Source organism: Oncorhynchus mykiss, chromosome 14 (genome assembly GCF_013265735.2).
Source record: "Oncorhynchus mykiss isolate Arlee chromosome 14, USDA_OmykA_1.1, whole genome shotgun sequence".
Classification (NCBI taxonomy): domain Eukaryota; kingdom Metazoa; phylum Chordata; class Actinopteri; order Salmoniformes; family Salmonidae; genus Oncorhynchus; species Oncorhynchus mykiss.
In genome coordinates, this window is record NC_048578.1 from 20465545 (window position 1) to 20476206 (window position 10662).

Below are 10662 nucleotides of genomic sequence, written 5' to 3' on the forward strand. Positions count from 1 at the left end.
GCCATATACAACACCCCCTCTGGCTTTATTGCTTAACTATATCATACTAGGATAGTGTTCTATTAAAAGTGTGTCTGAACCTGACTGTAAAGCACTTTGTGTCAACTGCTGATATAGAAAGGGTTTTATAAAATACATTTAATTGGTTGATTGATTGATCTGATCTCCTCTCTCTCCTCAGGACCATCAACATGCCTAACTCCGTCCCCATGGTCCTGACGTCTTCTGGCCAGCTGCAGCCCCTCCTGTCCAACGGTGACTCGTCCAGCCACTCCTCCCAGCCCAGGGTCATCCTCCACACCGTCCCTTCTACCACGGCGGGGGGCAAGGATGTCCTCACCATCCAGACGGCCTCCCTGGCCACTGGGATGGGCAGCCTCCAGGATCACCACCAGCACCCCCAGTTCCTTGTCACCAGCCTGGGCTCCACTACCACCACAGGGGTCCTCAGCTCCACCACTGCCTCCCTCAACGGCCTTCCCCGCATGGTCACTCTCAACACGGCCACCGGTCAGACCATGGTGGCCCAGCAGCCGGGGACCGTCATTGCTACGGTCCTCAAGTCCTCCAGCGGTGGCGAGCTCCTCCATGGCCTGCACGGCATCAAGGAGGAGATGCTGGACCCCTACTACCTGCAGTCATTGGTTAATGGAGACCCGTCGTTTGGCAAGGAGGAGATGGAGGCAGGGGAAGCAGAGCTCACCTACAGGACTGTGATCATTGGGAAGAACCAAAGCCTTGGACCGAACCAGGGGGAGACTGGAAGCGAGTCTCCAGTGAACGGATACTTTTCCCAGGGAAGCAGCCCCAGTGAGGGCCTGACCCCCGTGGAGGAGCTAGAGGTGCGCGGGGAGATGGCCCTGCAACCGGAGCACATGGTGGGGGTCAAGGGGCTCCAGGAGCTGCCAGAGATCACTGTCCACCTCCCAGCCTCCTTCATCCAGATCAAGGCAGAACCCACAGAGGTCTAGTAGACCATAAGCTGACCTTTATTGTCACGAGTCTTGTCCTGGAGGCAGAACTGAGTGATTTCCACTAGATGGTCCAGCTGAAAAGTCAAAATTGTCTCTATCGTAAAAATTAAGAAAGACAAAAATGAGCTTTTTGATCTTAATTTAGGGTTAGGCATTAGGATTAGCAGTGTGGTTAAGATTAGGTTTTTTATTTTACCTTTATTTGAACAGGGAGTCACCATTGAGACCAGGGTTTCTTTCACAAGGGAGCCATGCACATACTATTCATAAGACAAAATTGAATTGAAATCAGATACAATGTAAAACAAACTAAAATACAGCACAACACAAATATTCTTACATTCATTAGTAAGAAGTTTACCAATTAGTATTTGCAATTGCCTGAGCGGCAGTACAACATCCAATTGTAATGTATTGTAAAATTGGTTCCAGCAATGAGGTGTATTAAAACTAAAAGAGGATTTACTTAGTTCTGTGGAGACCACAAGGAACCTCAAGAGTTTGGTATCTCCTGATTTTATACTTTATATCATGTTTTATACTAACAACAACTAACAACGAAGTGAGATAAGTTGGAAGCTTGTGTAGTAGAGCTTTGTAAACAATACGGGAGTAATGAAGTGATATATGGGACGTTAATGAGGACCAGACAACCTTTTGATACAGGATGCAGTGATGAGAAATAAAACTGTCACCTATGGAGAACCATCCAATGGATAACTGTAGTCCATCAGGTTAAGGTTAGGTTTAAAATCTGATTTTACGACTTTGTGGCTGTTCCAGCTAGTGCCCACTCTGCAGAGCTGCCTCCAGGGCAAGATTAATGACAATAAATGCCAACCTGCTAATAGGCCTGGACTCTCCATCAAAGTTGGACTATGAAATCAACATAAAGAAAGACTACCCAAAGGGCAATTCCACCACTTTTCAACCTCATTTTCATTGTCTCCAGCACAATACCATTGTCTACATATGTGAAAATGGCGCATTTGTACGTTTTGTCGAAACATATATAAAGTTAAAAAGTTCTACCCAACATCATCAAAAGTTAACACATTTAGGACCTTTCTTCTTATCTTTTTAACCACAGATCATAGAAACACGCTGTTTTCACATATGTAGACACTGGTATGGTGCTGGAGATAATGAATATGAGGTTGAAAAATGGTGCAATTGCTTTTTAACAAAGTTTCCTTGTTCTTATCCCGTTGATAATCTTATTTTGAAAAGCGATGGATTTTTAAATGTGGAGCGACAGAGACCAAACGTTGGCCCCCGCAGGATGTTTTTGCTTACTCACTGTTGTGATCCCGTGCCCAAATTTCAACATCAAGGGATTGTTTTGTGATGTGTTGTTGAAGGCTCCATAGTTCGAAAGGCCCTCACTCGGATCAATCTACCTACCTACCTTGCTACTGTCAGTAAACCCGCCCCCTTCCCAAACCTGTCCCCGCCAGGAGAACAGCCATTGGATAACCAGGGATCTACCCCACCACATGTGCCAGTTAGATTAGTAAATGTTCTACCTACCAGTACATCTCATCAGACTTGTGTCAATGCTAACAGACAAAAACAGCAAACCAAAAACAGGAGATGGGAACTCGTGTGGGAGAATGCAATGAAATCAGACTTGATGAGCAGAAAATGTGTCATTTCTACATGCCGTCTCCACTTTTTTTTTAAGGAAGAATGACGGAAACGCACCTTACTGACCTTTAATGGAAGAGTGCCTTATACGTAAAGGTAAAACAGTTCAAACTCTTGACTGGAAAAGTCTGAGGGGGGGAAAATGACGGTTCAGATTGTTTTGACTCAAACGATTGTGACTTATCCGGAGTTTCCTCCATATCCCCCATATTATAAGTTGTCGATAAGGTGTGCTTTCCCCTCCATTACTCATCGCCTTACAGCAATGTGTTACTATGGAAATGGGCATTTCCTGTCCCCTTGGACAGTCCAATCACAAACCTGTTTGTATATAGCTGCAGACTTGATGCAGGGAGAGAGAGAGAGAGAGAGCGAGAGAAAATACGGAGGAAAAATAAAATAGATTTTACTAGCCTCCTATCTTCCCATTAAGGCCTTTAATCCTGTTTATATGAAATGGAATATATATAAATATATATAAAGTAATAATATACTATTGAGATTCAATTTAAGGCCACAAATGTATTTATTTTGTGAATTTCTAAATTCTGTATAAAAAGGCACATTTGTTTGTTATTTACATATGGAAAACACGAGGGATAATATACAAAGTATATGAAATCAAATAACAGGAAGCTCATTTGTCGGTGAATTTTTTTTCCAAAAAGCTGATATGTTTTTTTTAAGCATTCCTTATAATCAGCGCAGCATTGATGATGATACTTCCTCTGTTTTGGACTCAAAGTGGTTTGCCCCGACGCAAATGATGGTCTCTATAAACATCTCTGTCCTGTGTCATTTAAACATTGTGTTGTATGTGCTTTGGTTCTTCTTCCCTTTGTACAGCGGACACAACCTCTAGCCTTATTCAACAGTCAAGCAGTAGAGATCAGTTGGATAGATTCACACACCCCTGTCCAGTTAATTTGGTAATTTGGTCTCAATCAGGTCCTCTGTGACCTCTCCTATTTTGTGACGCAAATTGTGACTCAACACTGGTGTTTTCCTCCCTACTTCTATGCATTTACAATTCTGGTGCTCCGCTCCTAGCTCTTGGTCTTTGGTCAGACTGGTGTCTGTGCTCTTTTTATTGGGTGTCCCAGTTTTGTTAGGGACCTGAGACGTCAAGGTCTCTGAATGGCCATGATAGCCTGCAGATGCTAGTGTAAGTAAACCAATATTTATCTTGAGCGCTACCATGGCTAAATTACTTGTATTTTTTTCACTTGAGCTGGAGTGAGCAACAGACCATCTGAACTCTTGCTCAGCATCTGAGGACAAGCTTTAATGCTAATTTCAGGAGAAATGGAGAGTCTGGGACGTGACTTCCGCTTTTGGACATTAACACGGTGACACTCCATCTTAACTCCTCCACATTTACGGATTTGTGTCAACAGTGCAGAAGAGAACCTCCCATCATTTTTTCCCTCCTCAACAGGTCCAGAAAGAAACGTCGCTCAGGCATTTATTTTACGCCTGCTTCATTAGGTTATGCTACTTTAGGTTATGCTACTTTTTAGAACTTGTGCCCAGGCATCAGTCTTATGTCAACCAAAGGGCTCTCTGTGTTGACAATCTGAATGTTGTACAGTACAAAGTTATGAAAAGTTGTGACAATCAATGCTCTCTAGGGTTACAAAAAGTACCAAAACAGTCTTTGGTGTTGATAATTGACTGCAATGAACTCTGTGGGTGGGGTTGACTGGATTTTCCTGCTTACAGACGCTTATGTTGTATATACAGGTATTTTCCTTTTTAAGCACTGTTGTATGTGAGATGTTGGCGTCTGTCCGCGCTGTCTGTCCGATCATTACGTTTTCCTTTGTCTTGGGTTTTCTGTGGTTTCCTCCTATGCTGAAACTAGATTAGATTTTTTTTAAGAAAGAATATTTAGGCCCAGTGCAGTCAAAGCGTTATTTTCCTGTGTTTTATATATATTTCCACACTATGTGGTTGGAATAATACTGTGAAATTTTGAAAATGATGATAATGCCCTTTTAGTGTAAGAGGTGTTTGAAAAGACCACCTGAAATTTCTGCCTGTTATGGTGGGATAGAGTTTCGGCCTGCCTGATAACATCACCAGACAGTAAATTAGTTAATAGACCAATAAGCAAGAGTTCCAATCCTCTCTGCCAATAACAGCTAGTTTTCAGTTTTCCCCTCCCCATTCAGGACACTCCCAGACAGTCCTATCAAAATTATTGCTTGAGAAATTGCTCTTTGCTAAGAATCTCTTTCTATTTCTTTTTGACCATTGTAATTGAAAACAATCCCAGTAAGGTACTTAAATGTTACCCAGAAATGATTTGATGTTGAGATGAAAACGACTGCAATGGACCTTTTTAATAATAAAACACATTTTGCTTATATTCCGCTTCAGTGTTTACTCAATATACACTGAGTATACTAAACATTAGGAACACCTTCCTAATTGAGTTGCCCCCCCCCTTTCCCCTCAGAACAGTCTCAATTCATCGGGGCATGGACTCTACAAGGTGTCAAAAGTGTTCCACTGGGATGCTGGCCCATGTTGACTGCAATGCTTCCCTCAGTTGTGTCAAGTTGGCTGAAGTCCTTTGGGTGGTGGACCATTCTTGATTCACACGGGAAATTGTTGAGTGTGAAAAACCCAGCAGCATTGCAGTTCTTGACAGAAGTTGGTGTGCCTGGCACGTACTACCATACCCCGTTCAAAGGCACTTAAATCTTTTGTCTTGCCCATTCACCCTCTGAATGGCACTCATACACAATCCATGTCTCTTTTTAAAATTATTCTCCACCCCTTTATCTACACTGATCGAATTGGATTTAACAAATTACATCAATAAGGGATCATAGCTTTCACCTGGATTCACCTGGTTAGTCTATGTCATGGAAAGAGTAATGTTTTGTATACTCAGTGTAATAGCCTGGAATCCAAACTGATTCCGCTACTTTTAACATCAGTCCGGCATTCAGTCTGGTTTAACCAGGCTATCAATATGACATGAAACAATATTATAGCTTTGCATTCAAACTGATGCACACGTTTTTTTCAGTCTGGTTTAACCAGGTTGTCAATATGATATAAGACAATTAAAATAGTGTGGGCAGGCTGTTTTGAAAACTAGGACTGACTGATAAAATAATTATACTTTTACCTTGTCTCCTCTTTGATGAGCGTATTAACACACTCTTTCACACAAGACCAAATCAAACAGATGTCGGTGTGCTGCTCTCAGTATATCTTCCTCCACGGTCTGTCCCCATGCCAGGCTCAAACCAGTGATCCTCTGCTCACAAACACACATAACCGTCCTCCCTGACAACATACCAACCGATTGAGCTATACCAAAGGTACCAATTGGATAGGTCCATCGGCTATAGTTCAAGCTCTAGTCCTTTACTCCGTAACACATCGTGCCTAAAGAGGGCTCTGATGAGGGTCAGGATGTTTCCAGCCATATGTCCTTCTTCCACGTCTGTTGCTGTAAAAACAACAGAAAACTGTGGGCCTGCTAGTCCTACTGCAGCGGGGAAAAAACGACAGCAACGACTACAATATGTCTACATGAAACAAACTGGCAACAATTGAGATTTGAGCAAGAATAAGCTGTTCATTGGTGCAACTGACGCTACGAATCGTGCTCAGGAGACAGACAGACAAACCAGTCTGTTCTAGATAATAGCAGAAGCAGCTGTGCTGCTGGTTTCTAAAGGGCTACTTATGGGCTTTTATTGTACACATAATGGTATTGAAGTAGCTCCAAGCTTTGAAGTTAGAGAGCAATATTGCTGTGTACAATCTGCAACATGGGATTTGAAGAACAGGAGAAGAAAAGGCATTTCTACTGGAATGAAGCCTTTAGCAGGCCAAAGAGACTGATTGGACCGTACCTCGGAGTCGTCTTCCAGTTGCCGTAGGCAGATTAATACATTAGTCCAGTCGTGCTGGGGGACAGTGGAGGCTGTTGTCACTGCTGTGACCTACTGTACGGAGCAGCCTGAGCAGTGGGTTGAGAGTAGGGGAGAAGGGAAGGGAGGGGGGTGTACATTGGCTGGGATTGAGTGAGCCTCGGGTGGGGGTCTGCTGAGAGAGCTGACAGATGGGTTTGGCTGCAGTACACAACCCCCCCCCCCCCCAACACTCCATGCACGACACCCACCCCTCTCCCCACACAGCTGCGGACCACACACTCCTGCAACGCCATAGGGTTACCACACCAAACAACACAGAAAAACTGCCACAATACCACTTCCTGTCACCAACAATGACTGCATAAGCCTTCGCCGATGGACCTTTGTCCTTGTCCATATCGATGTAATATTTCAAAACCGTCTCCATTTTTGTTTCATGCTGTATCACGCAGTGAGATGCTAACTACCTTTTCACTCCACCTGAATAGACCTGTGGTGTCTGGACTTTAAAGCCAGCAAGATGCTAGTGGGATTATAAAGCTAATGAAAGACGAGCTTCTGTGTGTGTGTGTGTGTGTGCGTGCGTGCGCGGCAGTGAGTCAGCGAGCCCGGAGAGAAAGCCAGGCAGCCCAGTCCATCCGGAACCTGGGAGGGGAGAGGTCTATTTCCTGCGTCGCCTGCAGCCAGTGACACAGTGTGAGACGACCTAGCTCGCGCTAGTGAGTGTTTACTGCCGTGCCGCTCCACATGCCTCTCTCACGCAGAGCGAGGAGCTGTTGAAGGATGACGGCTGACACGGTAGAGCCTCCAGCCTGTGTCGGGAACCATGGCGGAGAGATTATTCAAACATCAGGCCTTCAGTGCATCATGGACCATGTACACTGACCCCACAACACAGCCTAAGCATAATAGCGTTTGTCTGTTGTCTCATGGCCTAGCAGTACTACTGCCATGCACTGTGCTCTGCCTAGCAACCCACCTCAACTGTAATTTGACCATCTGAGTGACCACTGGGCTCTGAATATATTAAAAGATTTTCAAAGGAGAGGCTCTCTCCATAGATGTTGATATGTGCTGTTATTTGAATTTGACAGATGATTCAAAGTTTGAGTTAGAAATAGCAAAGAAAGGCATTTACGTACTCAAGCTGACAAGTTAAACCTTAAAGCATAGGGCCCCTGCAGGTAATCATAACGCGACACTGGTGGAGATCAGTCTCAAAATGGCCATTCTGTCATGAGACCACAAGATGGCAGTAGCAATACATCTGTAACACTATCCACCTGACAAGCCAAATATGTCTCTCCCCTCACTCATAGAAGGGTAAATGACACTGCAGTTTTGATGTGGTAACAAAAGTGAATTCACAAGTGTACACTACCGGTCAAAAGTTTTTGAACACCTACTCATTCAAGGGTTTTTCTTTATATATTTTTTTACTGTTTTCTACTTTGTAGAATAATAGTGAAGACATCACAACTATAAAATAACACATATGGAATCATGTAGTAACCAAAAAAAGTTAAACAAATCAAAATATATTTTATATTTGAGATTCTTCTTATAGCCACCCTTTGCCTTGATGACAGCTTTGCACACTCTTGGCGTTCTCTCAACCAGCTTCATGAGGTGACAGATGTGCCTTCATAAAAGTTCATGTATTTGAGCCAATCAGTTGTGTTGTGACAAAGTAAGGGGGTATACAGAAGATAGTCCTATTTGGTAAAAGACTGTCCATATTATGGCAAGAACTGCTCAAATAAGCAAAGAAAAATGACAGTCCATCATTACTTTAAGACATGAAGGTCAGTCAATACGGAAAACTTCAAGAACTTTTAGCGGTTCTTCAAGTGCACTCGCAAAAACCATCAAGCGCTATGATGAAATTGGCTCTCATGAGGACCGCCACAGGAAAGGAAGACCCAGAGTTACCTCTGCTGCAGAGGATAAGTTCATTAGAGTTACGAGCCTCAGAAATTGCAGCCCAAATAAATGCTTCACAGAGTTCAAGTAACAGACACATCTCAACATCAACTGTTCAGAGGAGACTGCGTGAATCAGGCCTTCATGGTCCAATTGCTGCAGTATGGATCCTGCAGCACTGTTTCTCTTTTGCACGCCTGCTCTGCTCAACACAATGCTTCCAGGGATTTTTTTCCTAGATGCTGAATAATTGACATGAGGAACGTGGACATGAGGGATTTACCTTTGAAACTACAGATTCTGGTGTTTACTCTGAGTGGGGTCATGGATACAGATTTGAATGTGTAGCTTGTAGTCATCTGGATAGGGTTTGTTGAGGAAAGATACACCTACTCACAAATTGGACAATTCCCATTTCAACATCCACACAACGATTGTCCTCAGTCTCCTAACTATTAAAAAAATGAATTACTCACGAATCGAGTACTAATCAGAATCTATTGCTCTCATGGCATTACAGATGGAGAACAATTGAGATTTAATTCATGGCAAATTTGACAGTTATGGGCCAACTTGATATTGATACACCCACCAATCATTAGTGGGGAAATCATATCAAATCATTGTCTAACAGAACAACTTTCGCCTGTCACCTTTTACCTTCAGAAATCCTCTATTATGAGGGGAGGGGAACAACAGTAGAATACATTATCAGGTGGATATTATACAGATTGACTTCCTTCGTCTCTACTCACTGGCCAAGACTCTCAAGAAGGCGTGAAATGTTCTCAGTAACACAATTGCTGTAATATCTGTATCACATTCCACCGTCAGAGTGAGGTGGAAATTCAAAATTCAAAATTACTCTCAAGGCTCCCATGGGCAATTTACTCTCACAACCACACAATAGCCAAGCCTGAATCTCCTGGGAAACATTGTAGGATTGACAATGCATGAGACCGCTGGTTATCAAACATAATATCCTAATAAGATCAAACATAATACTAGGGCTCAGATAACCTAACCATTTCTATACACAGTCAGTCCATCGTCTGTTTGACTTTCTCTGTCTCTCTGTCTCCCTCTCCTGCTCCCTCTCTCCCTCCCATTCTCTTTCCATCGTTTTGCCATGTCTGTTGCTACAGTATACTGATTGTGTCAGCTTCAATGCACACAGCAGCATGACGTGATAAGGGAAAAATACAGGCAGAACAAAATACATATCAACACAAATTGTATATTATTTTCAGAACCGCCTTGGGGCATGGCGGAGCAGCCTGTCGGCACATTTGAAGTATGTTTGCAATTATTGCATTTGTTAACGCCTGACAATATTTTTACTCGACATGTTGCCCTTGGCCATTGACATTATTGATTTGAAAATACAATGTGTTTGCAGCTTGAACTTCAGTTCTTTACTTCCGCCTGTTAATTAATACATTAACATAAGTAATGAAGTTGAGTTTAGACTTAAGACAGACACAGTCAATTTGCTTATTTTCGCGAAATGTTTGACCTTTTTGAGGTCGATTGTTTTTTTAACCTTCTCTTCTTCTTCTAAATGTAGAGAACCTACAGTATGTTTCATGCAACATTACTGGGAGGGTACATCACTTGGAGGGAGGGTACAGAGAAATTGGATGTACTTCAAACCAACATGAATCAAAGTGAAACCGGCTCTATCTTTTCTCATGTCTTTTTACCTCTTTTGTTGCTTTGGTTAAAGAGCATCTATTTAGGTTTTTTTTCGAGGAAGGATATTAGTAACACTTCTTATGAACAACCTATATGATACATAATAACAACATCTGTTCTAATAACCGTGCTCATAAACATCTATAACTACTTTCATAGAACATTATGAACAGGGTGTATAATGTCTTTTGAAGCAAAGTGGCATATGACTTAATCAATACATTTTGGAGTCAGGACATGTCATAGATTGACCCTCAAAGGTTAATAGATGTGTGAACTGCAGCATTGGACCATTTGAATGTACGGTATTGGACTATTTTCCACCAATGTTGGAATTTCAGCCAGTAGAAACCTGAATATGGCATCCATATTAGGAAGTTCCTCAGTTGTCAGGTGAAACCATTATATTAGTTATCAGACAAAACGTCCTAATATGGATGCCGCATTGCTATAGCAACTTTGAATGCAAATTAAGACTCACAAGGAGTCAGTTCTTTATCTTGATATGAGTAGCATTAGATGTA

General features: G+C 42.5%; 1 protein-coding gene across 4 annotated transcripts in view; it reads left to right on the forward strand.

The window, feature by feature from the left end:
* Positions 1–4992, forward strand: part of elf1 (E74-like ETS transcription factor 1) — a 79804-nt gene extending 74812 nt beyond the window's left edge. For all 4 annotated transcript variants that reach the window (XM_021561490.2, XM_021561489.2, XM_021561491.2 and 1 more), the window contains one exon: positions 182–4992. In XM_021561490.2, coding sequence (XP_021417165.2) covers positions 182–971 — 790 coding nt within the window. In that variant the 3' untranslated portion in view covers positions 972–4992. The remainder of the gene's footprint in view (positions 1–181) is intronic.
* Positions 4993–10662: the final 5670 nt, after the last annotated feature.